Here is a 17,497-nt window from a genome sequence, read left to right on the forward strand (position 1 = left end):
CCTCCTCAGCACTTTGCTGAAATAATTTCCTTTGGGCAAAGAAACTGATCATCCACAGAACATAAGTGCTTTCCTAAGATGCTTAGCTGACCCAGGTGGAACAGAAGTGTGAAAGCCAGTGAGTAGATTCAAAAAACATGGTGACCCACACTCAAGGGTTGCGTGTGTGTTGAGTGTGGCTTGTTGCTGAAACATGAACTGTTTGTTGTTTGGTTGTGAATGATCGGTTGTTCACCATGATTCATTATCTTGGCTGGATTCAGGCAGAACAATAATCCACATTTCACTAACCATCCATGGTTAAGCAGCAGTCCACAGTGAGACCCTAGATGTGGGTTCTCATGTAGTCTGACCTCAGTCAGTGTGGAGTAGTAGTTGTAATGTTGGACTGGAACTCAGAAGAGCCGGCCTTTAGTCATTACTTGACCATGGATCTCACTGAATAATGTGGGATACTGACTCTCAGCCCCACCTTGCAGGATTGTTGAGATAAAAGGGATAGGAGGGAAACCATGTAAGCCACCTTCATCCTTGCAAGAGGAAAAAAGGTGGGGTACAAATATAAATATGTATGTATAAATAAAAATAACATTATGTAGAACAGGGTGAAGATACAGTTACCACTTGCAGAAGGGAAGCAAACCACGGCCCCTGTTTGTATGCAACTGACAGTTCATTAGGATAATGGATTCAGTGTATATTGAAACTTGCACATTGTTTAATATTGAGGCTGAATGTGGTGACCCAAAGCTGGTGTGGATGGTTAACAATTTTGAGGTTCTTTCATACACAGAATTTTGTCAGAGTGAAATGAAAGCTTAGAACTTTGTTATTAATGCTGATAGCAATACCCATCTGTACAGGTGACTGAACAGATTTCGCCATCCAAAATAGACTTCTTATAACTCCATCTTGATACAGCTGCTCCCGGCTTTAAAATATATCCTCTCTTGCTCATAGTTCTGCTATGTATAATTTAACTCTGCAAATGCATTAAGTTTTATTAATCACTCTCCAGAATGATGGAGAAGGCAAAGACTGTCATTTAAAAATTGACCACAAGAGCTGTATTTGTAAATTCCTGGAATAAAAGTACGTACAGTATTCCACATTGTCATAAGATAAGATGCTGCCAAATATACCTCACTATACTGTGGGCCACTGCTTTGTTTTGCATGGAGAAGCTTCCATGTTAATTCCATGGCATCTCTAGGCTAGCCGGGAAAAATTCTTGCCTGAAATCCCAGGGAACTGCTGCCAGGCTATGTAGAAAAGGCTGAGCTACATGAACTCTTCAGAGTGCTGACATTCCCCTGGTGGCCTTATAAACCCACCCAGAGAGCTGTGTGGCTAATGGGGAGGACTAGAAATCAAATAAAGGAATAATAAGTAAATAAATTAAATAAAAAAGGAAGCCCAGTCTACCTTGCAAATACTCACAGGGTTAGCACTGGACTTGTAGATGCTTGCAGATTCGTTCCAGTCCACATACAAAGAGCATCCGGGGAGCCTCAGGAGGGCACAGACTTCCCATTCCTGCTCAGTTTGCCACAGGTGGGTGGCCACAGGTGAGGTGGCTGCCTCGCCTTCTTGACTCTCTGACTCCCTCCAGGCCTGCATTGTCTTCACATGTGTTGCCTGTTCCCTGTTGCCACTTCTGCTTCTGTACCTACCACACCGTTGCCAGTATCTGCCCCTTGCTTTGCTTTCTGCCCCAGCCCTGCCATGCCTCAGTAGTGGTGGCACCTTGCCTGAGGCAGTCCTGGTGCTCCTTCCACCTCCGGCCACCTTGACCCTGGTGATCTACTAGAGAGGCCTGCCTTTTGCATCCTGGAGTTGACACAATGGTCCGACTCTGCAGAAGGCATCTTCCTCTGTTGGGATTACAGGTGCGCTTTGGTTTTGCCTTTGCTGCAGGAACTTCACTAGGTAGACCCTGTAAGTATACATGTTGTAAAACTGTGGTTCTGGCTCCTTAAGGGTAGATAATTCTTCACAGTGTGATTTGGATATTGCTCTATAAGTTTTTATTGGTAGCAGAAACGTGCATGCAAACTTAGCAATCTTTCTTACTTCTGATGCCACTGTTAGGAGTGAATGTCTCCAGCTTTCCTTTCAGAGTGGAAAGGGAAATGGGCAACTCTTCCGTAGAACGTTTTGTGCGTTCTAAGACACAGCATTTTTCTTTCCCACAGAGTTACAGGAGAGGGAAAGCAAATCAGTGGTGGAAGCGCAGGAGCCTAGAATAGGAGCAGAAGACCTGGGGCTTTCCAGATGTTTTGGAGGAGAACTCAGACTAGTCACAGCCAGCATGGCCAGTGGACAGGGATTATGGGAGCTGGCATCCAGCACATCTGCAGGGCACTAACTTGAGGGCACCTGGAATAGAGTAATAATGCAACTGGCTTTGTGTTTTGCTCCAGTCTTCTCTGGTCCAACAAATAGTCCCCATTTTGGACTTGGAGGAAATTCTAATTTCTTGGTAGGACTGCATTCACCTGGAACTATAAGCCAAAATTCCGGAAGATTCTGGTTTAGTGCTGGTGTATGCCATCTGTTTGCTGCTGCTTGGCTTTTCCTCTTAGTGTAGCTAGCTAAAGAATGCATGACGTGTATGTTAGTGTGCCATCTGAAGAGAGGATCATGCCTTGTTTTTTATTTGAAACCAGGGTTTGCAAAGCAAGAAGGAAGCTATGGCCAATTAGAGGGGGAAGGAAGGAGGCTGGAGGAGGCTCAGTAGAAATTTTATCCTGTTTTTTCTGGTCTCTTCCTGCCCACTGGAACAACCTCCTTTTTCCCCACCAGAGATCAATTTTCCATCCTTGAAAAGGCAGCCAGCACGATTTTCTTTGCATTGACTGTGAGGGAGCAAGGTTGGCAGGCATGTCTAGGTCAGGTTGGTGCATATCTGCTACCTTAGAAGGGGGTTTTCAAGTCATCCTATGGTCCCTAGGAGGCTCACCCAGAGACCATAGGATTGTAAGCAGTTTGTTCTCGAATGACTATGTCCTCTGCCAGTAGATTTTATTTTATTAATTTATTTTATTTTAATGTTCTGCAGTATAGACTCAGCTAGGAATACATTCTGTTGACTGGAAATGTTTGAAAGATTAAAGCGCTAACATGAACACCACTGAAAAGCATTTCTGATTTAATTTGCTATTGCTTGGAAATCTTTGTATTTCTCAGCTCACCACTGAATTCTCATAAACAATATTCTACTCTTTGGTCTTTCTTTGTTCTAAAATTGGCATTTGCAAGGGTTGGTGTTTGACAGCTGAATAACAGGACAGAGTGGCTGAATCTTTGTTTGGTTTGCTTTCCCCCCTTATAAATAGCACATAGTGCACCAGAATAGCTTTTTTTTAGAGCCATCAATAATTTAGCAGTGCCGAGAGAGATTCCAGGGGGGCGAAGTGCTGAGGAAGCACGTGCTTCGCAAAGAGCCTACTGACATTGTCAAAGACTGGAAGATTCACTTGTGAATGACGGTGGGAATGCTGCAGATGGAGCGCCTTTTAAAGAGCGTTCCCAAGCATGAGATTCCCACTGAGTGCAGTGGCGGCTTACTGCCCTAGTAAGTGCATTTAGGATTTAGACTTAGGGTGTTAGCCTGGTGCGACCTGAATGGATTTTTGAGCTATGGGAAATAAAGGATGGAAATAGCAAAACATGGAAGGGTTACAAATTGAAACTGTTGTCTTGACCCTGGTAAAATCCTGGGAACAATCGCACAGCAAAAGCCTTGTCTGGGCACATCCTAAGTCCATTTGGCTGCAGTGCAAGTAGAATTCAGTGGTGGCAGCACTGAGTTAGAGGGACCAATTCTTTGGCTTCCTATAAATAGCTTCTTATCATAAAAATAGTTCTAACATGATATTCCACCAAAAATAGCCTTTTTGGTTGCGGTGCACTTTTCTTCCTTTCCTTTTTCTTTTTATGTATAAAGTTTTTTTTAAAAATAGCAACATAAAACATTTCAAAAACAAGCCTAAAGGCAGATAGTAACCAACTTAATGGAATTAGAACCTACACAACAAGTAATCTGCAACAAGGGCAATATAGATCAAGGTAATGCAGGCAAATGAAATGATTACTAAACAAGGTGTGGAATAGGAAGCTTTTCTGATAGTGAATGGAAACTACAATGGCAAAATGCAGTCCCGTACATTTTTGTTCCAAAATCAGTCCCTCCTTGTGCAAGGGACCCCGTTGCAAGGGAATTGCATGTGGGGCTGCAGCATAAGGGGCCAAAATTGAAGGGTTTTAATAGATCTAGGTGCAATCTATGGCATATGCAGTGAATGCTCCACAGGTCAGAGAGAGGGTGGCCCTTCTGTTAAACACACACCATGGACCATTCTTTCCAATTACAGGCTCAGGTGTTGAGTGCGGACAGCAGTGGAGCCAAACTGGGGACACTGAGAAATAAGAAGCTGGTATCAACATGCTTGGAGTTTGCAGAACTATAATTGAAAAAAAAAAATCAAGCAACACCTAATTACTGGAGCATTCCGCTTGGCAAAGCAGCTGCATAGTAACACGGAAGGTACCACCATGGTTAAAAAAGAAAAAAAGCAGAACATGAAGGTGGCAGGAGGAGGAGAAGGCCTGCTTGGAGGGAATGGCTGGCTAGAACTCTGAGCAAGGGTGTTCCATTCAGTGGGGAGGGAAATATTGCGACATTCAGTTGCAGCTCCTCCTGAACTATTATCCACCTCAGGGGCAGTTTCGTTTCTAAAGGAGAATGGGGGATTTAGCTTGGAAGGAGCAAACGACAGTAACCTTGTCTGTCCGATGCAGGTGGGACAATGAAACACTGTGCATATTTTAATTTGATGGATATTGTGAAGAAAGTGAATTTCTCTTTGAAGAGAAATCCCCCTTCCTACCAGCAAGTCTGAAACTAAAGTACCACTAACCCATGACTCTTCTTGGAATTGACTGTGAAATTGTACAATCATTTTCCGTGGCATTTCCTGAAAGAAAGGTGAGGGCATGGATATTCTCCCTAATGTGGAAAGCATCCCAGAAGAGTAGCGTGTGATTACTTGTATGGAAGCATTGAGTCTTAATGGAAGCCAGAAATCTGTTCTTGTCTGTGCTGTCAACAAACTGCTACCCAGGCCATAAAAGGTATCTCTTGCACATGGTGCAAAGGAAGGATGCACTAGATATGTTTCTTGAACAGAACATGAAAGATAGTGTGCCTTTCCTCTGCAGCAGTCTCGGTGCCAGCAAAGACATAAACTAGCTGGGTCCAGAGCTGTCTAATGCAAAGTGTACCTGGGACTCTCCAGATGCGTTTGGAATACAATTCTGTCCATCCCTGGCTGCCAAGGGAGTGAGGGTGCCTTGCTAGGGAAGGCCAGTAGAGATGGTGGACCATCAGCAGCTTGGCCAGAAAGGGTTATCTGCTTTTTGACCCTAAGTCATGTTCTTTCTAGATGTTACACATTTATCTGTAGTGCTGTGTACATAATGCCTTGGTCCTTCGCCCTTTGGACGCTGGTTTCCAATCTATTGTGAGTGTGCTACGTTAATGATGAACGATGGCTGTATACTCAAGATATCATGGTCATGTTCTGGAGTCTGCGGTTGGGTAATTAGGATTGGCTCGTTTCTTCTTTCCCAAGTCTGTGATTAAGCAATTAAGAGGTCTGTTGCTGGTCTACTGCAACAGAAGATTTATTTGTGGCTATTTTTGTGTTAACTTTTCAGCTCACTTGAATGAGTATTCATGGTTTCACTATGCTTTCAACCTTGGTGTATATAAATTAACATAATTTAACCCCCCCCCCCAAACTCAGAGGATTACGGACATCCAATGGAAAGTGGAGAAGTATGGTGGTAAGCATTGTTGCTGCTTTCCCCTCACCACGCAAAACATTTAGTAGCCAATTTTGGCCATCTAATATTTTTCATTTTCTAGCAAGAAGAGAGTCTGAGGCTATACCAGGATTCCTTGGGCAGTGATGCATCTCTCCTCGACTCTCCACAGAATATCGAACATTCCCCCATGCTGGTTCCAAAATGGTCATCCAACTTTGGAACTCAGCCAGTGCAGAGAGAACCAAGCCAGCTGTGATGGCGGGGGGGGGGGAGGGGGACCTCCCAGGTTGGAGCCCTAGCCTTGATCTCAGAAGACACTTTCAGGGCTAGAGTGGGGACTCCAACCTATCATGTGGTTCCGCACAGCGTTGGGGGTCCATTGGATTGCACCATAATATAATGCAGTTCCTGTTGATGCTGAAAATTCTCTGTCAGACATGTCTGTCCTTCACAGAACCAGAGTTTCCAGGTTCTGCTAGAAGGATGACTAACCTGTTTAAAATTATGGTATAAAGTTTACTTATTTCTTAACCCTTTTTTCATGTTAAATTCTATTCAAAGTAGAGAATGCAATGACTGGCTAAAAAGAAGTAAGAAGGAATGGTATGATTATAAGCAAAACTGAAACTTTCCCATTCTTTCTGACTCTCTGTCCCAGTGTATGTTGTAAACACACATTGCAATGCTTTCTCCTCATGTGCTTTTAAATAAGAACTTAAATATGAAGATGTTCTGGATAATATTAACATTTATTGCAACTCACTGGTAAACACTGAACATATGTTTTCTATAAAATACTGTTTAGAACTGAAATGCATTGTATTTTGCTTCATGTCCCAAAACTTTTATCTCAATTACTGAGCTTGTGTTCAAAAATATCGCAACAGAGGTGTGGTATTTTGCTCACTTGGCTTATTTTTCCTCCTAGGTATTTTGTCACTGCAATTACATGTGTTATACACAGTTGTTGGATTCCGTCAGCTTCAGCCTTTCAATTTTAGGTCCAAGATGTGAGATGGTCAGGCTGGAGGTGTAGAACTGGCTTAGAACTGTCACCCTTTAATATATAAGATCTCTTCTTCTTTTCTTTGTTTGTGTCAGCAGGAATTCAAGATGGCCTTTTTCTCACCAATGCTATTCAGATTGCAAAAGGACATAAAAAAAGTGTGACCTGTCACCATTTTGCAAATGATTTTATTGCAAAAGAATCGGTGCTTTCATGCCACAAAGTGGTGTCCAGTCTCTGTGCTTTGCTTAACATTTGTTCCATGCAGATTGAAACAGCAAATACTTCTGTGTAACAAAAAGTTACAGCAAAAAAATAGCTTATATAGAATCCAGTGAAGTTTTCTCTTATTTAAGCTCACGTTGCTACGATGGGTTACTCCTTATAGTATTTGTTTTCAGGAGGTTGCAGCAATGTACACCTCTTCACTTTCATTTTTGTTATATTTTGCCTGACCTTTGCAAGATCTTTGTAATCTTTATTTAAAATTGGCATTTGTCTCTTCACATTAAGAGACCAATGCCAGTTAAAACAAACACATTAAAACAAACTTGGCCCTTTTGAACATAGCAAGCGGTCTCATACTGAATCAGCCTACTGCTCTGCTCTGCTCTGCTCAGCTCAGCTCAGCACACCAGCCTTCCCCAGACCCTTTACACATGTTGGACGATACCTCCCATTACCCCTACCATCTGGAGGACCTGGGAGCTGGCTTACACGGACTGGCAGCAGCTCCCTAGGGTTCTAGAAAGGACTCTTTTCCTAGCTCCACTTCAAAATGAACCTAGGATCGGTTTGCATGTTTGCACTAGCACATTCTGCTAGTGAGCTACAGCCCTTCACCATAGGATGGCTGCCTCACTGAAGCAGAGGAAATATATTGTCTAAGAGAACAATGAGCCCATCAGGTTGTATAACATATACGAGACCTTAGAACCTGAATCGATCATTTTGGAAGAACTTCAGTGCATTTCGCCATAGTGGAGAAGGCTGGCTGGATGCCACGGATGCCACCCCTCAGCCTTCTGTCCAGGTGTGAAATGTTGATGGGCAGCTGCCCTGTCAGCTCGCTAAAATAGAGGAGTGTCTTGTTTTCTGTAAAATAGGACTGCTGGCTTCTCTGCATTTCCACTTCTCTGCAAGTGGATGTTTCAGGCACTATCTACTCTTACGTGTTGTGCTTTTCAAAGGCCGGTGTTTAGTGAACTGTCCACCAAGCAGTGCTGTAAGATCAACCACAGAGGTTCTGCTCATGTGCCCACTGGTAAGATTCATTGGGCTGGCAGAGCCAAGAGGGAGGGACTTTGCTGCAGTGGCCCCATCCTGGCAGCATGCATTACCACAAGCCTTAACGATTTAGCTGTTCCCATCTGCTTTTAAATAAATGGATGCCTATTTTTACTGCTGTTGATCTTTTACATGCAATAAGTTGAGTGTTTAGTTGGTTGTACTGCATATTTTCTTGTTTTGAAATTTACCTTGTCCAGCAATTTGAAGAGTGTTTGTCTCAAAAGGTGGCATAAAAATATTTTAAATTATGATGAATAATGCAGAACATATTATACCTCACTTTTTCTCTCATTGCAGTGATCTGCTGTCTTCAGAATACCTTGAGAGGCATATAGAACATGGTGGGAAGATGGTGGAAGTTAAAGTAAGATTTTACATATTCATTTTTGTTATATAGTTTTGTTGCTGTTGGGGATCATACACTGGCAACTGAGTTGTTTAAAAACTGTGCTAAAACATTGTAAGTTTTGTTCTTTGGCGGCATCTTTCTTGCTGTTGTTGCTGATTCATGTTCCACCACAGATAGCAAAAGTTCTGCTGGGTTACCGCAGATGCTCACTTCTTCACCAAGTGCTTGTCTCTACAAAGGCAGCATGGAGGACTTTTTTAAGCGGAGCTGAATCCCAGCATGGACAGAAGTGCCTCCCAGCCACAGCCGATGGTAGATCGATCACGAGAAGCAATCCCTTTCTAGCCCTGGCATCATGCATGTGGCAGGAGTTACACAAGCATGTTTAATTGCAACAACGGCAGGCTGAGTTGAGAATATTCAACCACGGATAGACACGATCCAGGGACACACATACAGCATAGCAGCAATAATCTGGGTAGGCCTTCCTGATACACTGCACTACAGTCCTTACCATCCGCAGCCAGCATGATGGGAACTGTAGTCCAAAACATCTAGAGGGCATCAGCTTGGGAAAAGCTGAGTAGAGGTTCACATACATGTTGCTATGATAATATCCACCTTCTGAATCCACAGTAGTTCAGCTGCCTGCCTAGAACATTCAAGATCAGGCATGCTGCATGCAAGAGAAAAATAGTGCATTCCATTCACAGAGCATCCAGAACTGGGCATGGTGACCCACAGGAAAGTTCAGTATTGCAGCTTGTGGATCTATTGTGATTGCTGATTTCTGTCCCAGCGCTTGAGGCCACGCTTTTGTTGGTTGTGCCACACAATATTTGCCTCTTGCCCTTAACGATAGCACAGTGGCACATTGCTGCTGGTGGCCAAGAGGAATTGGGGCTTTAGATGATGTAAATGTGTATGTTTTAAATAAAAATATCTCCATTTATGTTAAGAATATAGTCATGATGAGAGTGCCATATGTATACAATAAAAATCTGTTTGTTTCTAAATATAACCTGAAGCAGAGACAAAACATAACAAATGACGTTAAGGAATGGACATAAGTTTTTGCCTGTTAGGTAATATACACAGAAAGGAAAATCTAAACACTTTGGACTACTAGCAAATCCCTTTTTACCAAATTAGGTCCTGATTCAGCCAATTCAGCTAGCTGATTCTAATTGGAATGCCTTTTCAGCAGATCAAAAGTCAGTGCAATTTTTTGGCAGACGTGGTATAGGAATGCCTGGACTTTTAAGTGTGATGGTTGAGTAATGTGTGTTACGATGCTTGCATGGTCCTTCAGTGATGCAGAGCTGCCCATTTAGTCCTGTGGGGAATTGGGGTGTTCTTGCAGTTCCTACTGCACCCGATCCCTTCTGCATTAGTGCAGAGCTACGGGGCTTCAGGCCTTGGGGTTTCGAACTGGCATCTCTGTGGTTCCCCAGAAAGCGACGTCCTCCCCCTGGCTCCAAACCTGGCCTGAACCAGTTGTTTGGTGATTTCCTTACCTTTGTGCACCATCTGTGCTCCCTTTCTGAATGATTGCAATGCTTCCAGGTCTTAGTGGCTGACAACAAGAACTTTTTGCTGAAAAGCACTTGCATTGTAGGCATTTTTGGCCCCGCTCCTTTCCTGTTTGAGATTCACCCACCACTGTGAAACAGTCCCCACAGACTTCTCTGGAATGGGATCCATTCCTTAGGCTGAAAGAAGTTCAATACGCCTGGATTAGGAGCCTTTCGTCTGCTTCTTGGCTGTTCCTGCAGAAGGGAAGACAGAAGTCACAGACACATTCACACCTGTCCAGCACCCAAATGGAACTGGTGGTCACTGTGGTGAGGCAAGGAGGCAGCACGCTGCCTTGTCTGGCTGAGTCGTGGTGGTGGCTACACCCTTACTAGCTGGTTGCCCACTCCCGCACAGCTCTCAGCACGCTCACCTGCCGGCGAGGCCCATTTGCTCAGACTGAGCTCTGAGAGTGGCCTTGGGGGAGAAGAGGCGGGCAAGCTGGTTAAAAAGCATGCACTGTAATTTGGGTCTAAACAACAGATAAATACTTTTATATTTATGCCATTGACTCACTTGCCTGTCAAAGATTCTGTTTGGTTCATCTCTAGGTTGGAGTTACCAGCCACAAGTTCACTTGCTGGTTTGGTTCTAGCATAACATGGTTTATATAACTTGCATATTAATTAATTTGAATCTGTCCCAGGTAGCAAACTGCTGTTTGAGCTAAGGAACCATGATTGGAAATCATGGTTTGAAGTTGGATGGTCAATCTCAGATTGTGTTAATTGTGGTTGTTACACCCAAATTTGATATCTTGGCTGAATCCGTTTTGTTACTTCACTCCACCCCAGCTGCCTGCCTGGCTACCGAGAAAAACGGCTAGAAAACAAGCCTCCTCATGCAATTGCATTTCTTTGTAAGCAACAGTTATGCATGTGCCACTCACAGGAAGATTCTTCTAGCGATACACAGTAAGGCTGAAATGCGACATTTGCTGGCCCGGCCCCCTCCAGCCTCCTAATCCAGATTTAGGTCTGAAAGAACAAGGAAAAATGTTGTTGTGCAGAGGGTAAATTGTAAGCAAGCACAACATGTGACATGGCACAACGTCATCACTGATCACAGGACGAGTCTGAGTCGCCGCTCCAATTTCCTGACTTGGTGGAGCTGAAACCTACATGAGATGGCCTCAACTGTGGTTTTAATTAATAGGCTTTATTTTATCATGGAATAAATATTTAGCTGCAGTAGTAAAACTGGCAATGGAAGGAATTCCAATTCAATCACCCCCTCTAAAGATCTTGACAGAGAAACTGGCACTAATTGTCATTCCATCTACTGTTGTGTGGATTAATTAGCACTCTGCGTGCTTTCTCGTTATTTCGCTAACTGCTTGCTTGAGCCAAGTTGGTGCTTGCAATCTTGAACATTGCTGTGCTCTCCCAGAACCAAAGAGGAATGAAAGAGACTCAGGAGATCAGTCCCCTCCCACAACCTTCTTGCATCGATTTTCTCCTCTAGGGAGATAATACGCAAGGTTTTTGTTGGCATGTGTTAACTCACTTTCTCCTAGGGTTTCCCGATTAGAATTTCAAAGATAAAGTACAGTGCACAATAAGGGTCTCTTCTGTGGGGTTGTTGTGCTCTGTTGGAAACCGTGGTTTGTTCAGTAGGTTAAGCACTTCCTATACCCCTGCTCCTTTCTCCACTGCAAAATGCGCCCCCCCCCCCCGCCCCCTTACTGGGATTTTTTGCAGGGAGGATGTTGGGATAACATTCAATGCAGCTGCAGTTTAATGTCCTGCTTAATTCCAATAAATAGGCAGCTGTACAGCACTGCAGATTCCCCTCATCTGTTCCTTGTACCTGGTGGTTGTTTTGCACCTTGCGTTAGAAGCTGACTGCAGGCAGAATCAAATGAACATAATTAGGAAAGACTTACTGAAGTTACAAAGCACCCAAGACTACTTTGACTCTCAGGTCTTAATTCACCAAGTGAAAGAAGCACTTGTGTGATGAATCTGGAAGACAAAAGATGGGTAGCAAAGCACACTAGGCACGAAGAACAGTCTGGGTTTAATCCTTGCTAGTCTTTTTATTCCCCTCCACAAAACAAACAAACAAACCACCCAACAAGGAATGGGAACATCTCCAGAGTACACATAATTGAGGTAGATTTATCATTAGTATATGTTTCCACATTAGGACAATGTATGCAAAATATAGCGTGCAAAACGTTATTCTTGATACTTGCAAGAAATTTGTACATAGGCATAGGTGATGATTGCATTGGCATGAAGATCTCATTGCATCTATATCAGCTGGGAAGATGTGATCCCAGACTGCCTCTTTGCTATCAAATGCAGAGGCAAATACCAAGAGAATCAGTTGAGCAGGCAAATGGTCATGCTCAATTTTACCAGGGAAGTAGGGGTTTTCTAGAGAGAAGTCTGAGGCACAGCCAAGGTCAAAATCCAGGAAGTCAGTCAAGAAGAAGCACACTCTAAAAACAGCTTGACAGGAGTCAGCACTGTAATGATCCAAAGGCAAGCAGAAATGAAAAGAGCTAGACAGCAAACTTACATTGCCAGTGGCTCCTGATCTGCATGTGGAGATGGGATCAGCGGAAGTGTGTTGCAGGAGGAGTCCCTTGATGCTGAGCAGTCCCTTCTTTCTAATCAAGTTCTTCTTAAAGGAACGCTACAGATCTGCCTCATAAAGTCATTATGTTCTAAGGGGCTAGGTTACTTCTCAGCCTGTACCTCAGAGGCAGAACTCTCCTCCTGAGGGGACGGACCCATGTTTCCCTGAGAACACAGCCGCCCTCCCAGGTCTCCTGGCCAGCCTGGTGTCTTCCATCTCTGGAAGGCCAAAGGAAAATTCTTCCAGTGGGCAACTGACAGACTGGAGCAGAGTGTGAGAAATAAAACTGAATCCATGCATATGCCATCACAAGTGCTAATTTATTTCTAGGTTGCACATTTCTTCCTACACTTGGTGCAGCAATACTGCCTTAAATGGAACAATGGTCAGACTTGGTGAAAGGCAGCCTCCTGAATTCTTTTTTTCAAAGGCAAGATTGATGCTTGGAAAATGGGTGGATGTGTTGCTGCCAGTCAGAGTAGGCAGAACAGGGCTAAGTGGACAATTTGTTTCAACTGGTATAAAGAAGTCCCCTCTGTTCCTAATAAGACCATCTTTTCTAGTTTAGAAAAGTCTAGTTTTCTAGTTTAGTTTAGGGTGTAGTATTGCGTTGTTAGATACACAAGGGTACTTGAATTGTATTCTATCCTGGCACAGTTTATTGGAAGCCGTGCCTGTGGAAAAGTGAAAATAAAATTATTTTTGCTCTCTCACCCATGCAAGAGAGCAAAGGCACTTTCTGAGAACAAATGAAGAAAGTAAAAGACAGTGAAGCAGGGAGAGGGACAAACAACACTGTTTGTTTTTGTTTGGAGAATCTGGATTCTATTCTTGGGTTAAAGGGGCCCAGACTTCCTGCATCCCCAGGATGGTGCAGCGCAAATGGACAGTGTGATTATTGTTTTGCTGTTATCTTTTGACTGCCTTTGGGACAGATGATTTTTCCAAACCACAACATAGACAATGTGATGATACAAAGGATTATTCCATGTATTTCAAGAATGTCAAAACAAACAAACAAAAACATAAGTAAGTTATGGAGTACACCACACTGCTATGCAGCATTTTCAAACTATCCAATTCTTTTGGCTACCAATATACAATTTGTAGACTGAATTTCATATACAGGTGCCTATTTTAATGCTCCCTTTTGGAAATATGTAATCAAGAATGGCTGCTCATTCTAGCCACTGATTCTCTCATGTAATGGCTAACTTTTCTTCCAGCTGAACTGTGGGATTGGAGAAAATGGTTTTGCTAGTGTGGCAGATGTTTGGAGGGGGGATCAGCAGAAGCTCAAACAAATAAGAACCCCAGATAAGCCCGCACAAATACCCCTTTCTTCCCTTGGCTAGCCTACTTCCATAAGCGTGTGTTTGGGAACACCCATCTGTCAAGCTAAGCTAATGCTGTGTCCAGTGCTGCTACCCCAGCCATTCTCACCCTGGCGCCATCCCAGAGTCGTTGGACTATGACCTCCATCAACTGAGACAGTGTGGCTGGGGATGATGGGAATTCTAGCTGTACTGATACCTTGGGGAGGGCACCAAGGTGGTATAAAGATATGCTCACCTCACTGACTATATTTTAAAAATTGACCTCTGCAAATCAGTGCTCTGCTGTTTGGAGATGCAGTGGAAGAGGTGGCATCTGTATTTATTTGAAAAAGCCAGATCATTTTGGTTTTACAATTAGCTTTGCATTTTTAAGCTTGAGATTACTTGAAAGGAATTAGATGAATGAAAATGCCTGTTTAGTTGGTGTGCCTGCAACAATGGAAAGGACTGGTTATAATACTGACCATTTGTGCACAGGCATCAAAAGGCCGCATCTGTTGGATGTCCTTTTTAGTGAGCTAAGCTGCTCCTCTGCTGAGGGGTCAGTACTTGATGGAGTGGAAACCAGTGGCGTCGTTCTAAGGAGCAAGAGGCACTTGAGAAGCAAAAGGCATATTCAGTGCATTGTTCAGATACTGTAATCCCTCACTTGAGACTATGTGGGAATCATTCCAGCCTCCCATCACACATTCATTCAACTCATATAAATCCCACACTGTCGCAGTAGATTGCTCGGTCTTTTTATCTTTCTTTGGTTATCATGTCACAGGGACTGTCACTGAGATGAAAGAGATGGTCTGAATAATCTACGCCACTCTCCTTTTCAACTGAGTACTCAAATCTGTTCCCCGATGCTCCTTACTTATCCCATCAGCATTATACCAATAGACGTTTTGCTCATCCAGAATCAATATATATTTGATATACCACACAATTTAAACACAGCAGTCCTGGGTAATAGTTCTGGGTCATGACAAATCTCCCCCTTCCCATTAATACAAGACATGATAAAATTCTTGAAGTGTACAAGCAGTGTGTAGATAGCTCTGATGGTCGCACTGAAATGTGGGTTTCACTGTTTAACTATCTTTTGGGAAGCTGTAATTGGCACATATACTGTGATACTATGGCATATTAGTTCCTCTGTGATTGTGCATTTTTAATATAGACTCCATCCCTCATGTTTCCAGTTAGAGCTGATTTGAAAACCTAGAGAGTCTCTCTGAGTCAGTACAGATAGTGAGTAAGTCTTGAGAGATCTGCTTTGATTTTTAGCAGACACCTAAGGTCCTATTAACTGGAGCTGGGTGCAAAAGACAGAATTGGAGCATTCAGAGCCCATGAATTTTGTTTTCAGTTCCAAAATGGAACAAAGTGCTTGCAGTTGTCACCTACAAAAATGAACTTGTGGAGCCCTTTGGTTGATGATATTGTTAAACAACAAGAAGACAGAAATCCTTCCCAAATCTACTGCCCAGAGGCCTATGGGTAGTTGCAGGTCTACAGTCTGTACTTCCTGAGAGTAGATAATACCAGATTAAAGGGACAAGTGTTCTAACTAGTGTACTTTCCTTTTTTCTCAAAGCCCACTTCTATGCCTGACTTCCCAAACCTGGTGTTCTTCATTTATATTGGACTCTAATCCTCCATGGCCATGCAGGCTGGGGATGATGAGGCTTGTAGCACAACACATTAATAAAGCACTCAGGTGAGGAAATGTCTCTCCTCTATGGTAGAGAGATCTTTGAACTTTTATTCTACTTTTCTATTTCCCAGCCACTTTGAATTTGGGAATATATCCCCCGAGTCCATGTTGTAGCAGCAGCAGCCTCTTTAGGGAACTCACTGTTAGGGACTAAAAGAGTAATTCAGCATTATGGTATATGTTGGTAAATGTATGCATTTTAAAATAGTGCCTCGTATTTCGTTAAGAGTGTGAAAGCAGCAGGGTCTATGAGTTCAACCTTTTCAGAGCTGTGCTTGACAGGAAGCCTTAATTACTTAGTTTTCTCTGTCTTAATTATTTCTTTTCAGCCAAATCTTGGTAACCTCAAAGCTTCTGTTAATTAAGGCAAACTTTTAAAGTGTGCAAGGTAGAAAAGGTGGTAGCAAACGTGGGAATACCCATCTGTCAAGCTAATCTAATGCTGTGTCCAGTGCTGCTAACCCAACCATTCTCACCCTGGTGCCATCCCAGAGTCGTTGGACTATGACCTCCATCAACTGAGACAGTGTGGCTGGGGATGATGGGAATTCTAGCTGTCCTGATACCTTGGGGAGGGCACCAAGGTGGTGTAAAGATCTGTTAACATGTAATTTTAACTCGAGGCCATCTAATTTTCTCTTTCATTGTGCAAACCCCGTTAGAGCTGTTTGACCTTCTGCCTCCGTCCTGTGCCTCAGACGGTCTCAGCCATTCTTGTAGCGCAGGAGCAGTGAACGCGAGCATGTCTGACAGGTGCTGCACTAGTCCGTGTGTCTTTGTCTCTGTGGAGTGATATGATGTCTGTGCAGGAGTGAAGCAGGCAATTCAGGACCAACTCAGAGTTTTACATGCAATGCGGAACCATGGCTGGGAGGGTCGCAAGTGTCGCATGCTGCCATCCAACAGTCTTTCCCACTCCAAAGTTGTGGTTTTCTTCTCTCCCTTCCCCACACAAACAATTCTTTTAATTTTTTAAAATGATTTCAGAATGCATGATTTTAAGGCAGCAGGGGCTTGTGCCTCCGCGGTGGAGTATTGTGCTCTGCAGAGCCTTGATTCCGTAGTTGTCAAAATTAAGTGGGAAGTCACACAGCAAGAAATCTTTCCTTTATATAGGTCAGTGATATTTGCTAAGAAATTGCCACTGGGCAATTTTCTGTGTAGGGAATGCATTCATGGAGTGGCATAATAAAATGTGGCTCATAATACTGAAGTGAAATCTTGTTTCATTAGAGGCAATGGACTGAAATAATTTCAGAGTCTGTGCACACGTGCCTGAACACACACACACGTCATAACATCCCTTGCACAGAGAGGTGCTGCCCTGTTGCCTCCCATCAATTGATGTGATGCAGCTGTGCCAGCACGAGGGGCCACAGTGACCCGCAAAACCCAGTGTGGTCCTCTGATCATGCTCCTTCCCGATCACTGGGATGGTTGTTGTTTTCTTTACTGTGGGCTACTTCCATCCTACTCTTTTATTTTTGTTGTTGTTGTTAGTTGCGAAGTTCTATCTGACCCATCGCATCCCTATGGACAACATTCCTCCAGGCCTTCCTGTCCTCCACCATCCTCCGGAGTCCACTTAAGCTCACACCAACTGCCTCAGTGACTCCATCCAGCCACCTCATCCTCTGCCATCCCCTTCTTCTTTTGCCATCTATTGTTCCCAGCATTAGACTCTTCTCCAGGGAGTCCTTCCTTCTCATTAGGTGGCCAAAGTATTTGAGTTTCATCTTCACTATCTGGACTTCTGAAGAGCAGTCAGGGTTGATCTCCTCTAGGACTGACTGGTTTGATCGCCTTGCAGTCCAAGG

The 17,497-nt window shown here is 43.5% G+C and overlaps 1 protein-coding gene across 2 annotated transcripts in view; it reads left to right on the forward strand.

Annotated features, from left to right (window-relative positions):
- Positions 1-17,497, forward strand: part of ADAM22 (ADAM metallopeptidase domain 22) — a 135,084-nt gene that overhangs the window by 42,980 nt on the left and 74,607 nt on the right. For both annotated transcript variants that reach the window (XM_044425179.1, XM_044425180.1), the window contains exon 4: positions 8,426-8,492. In XM_044425179.1, the coding sequence (XP_044281114.1) occupies positions 8,426-8,492 (67 nt within the window). The remainder of the gene's footprint in view (positions 1-8,425; positions 8,493-17,497) is intronic.

Source organism: Varanus komodoensis, unplaced genomic scaffold, assembly GCF_004798865.1.
Source record: "Varanus komodoensis strain SLA01 unplaced genomic scaffold, ASM479886v1 scaffold15, whole genome shotgun sequence".
NCBI lineage: Eukaryota > Metazoa > Chordata > Lepidosauria > Squamata > Varanidae > Varanus > Varanus komodoensis.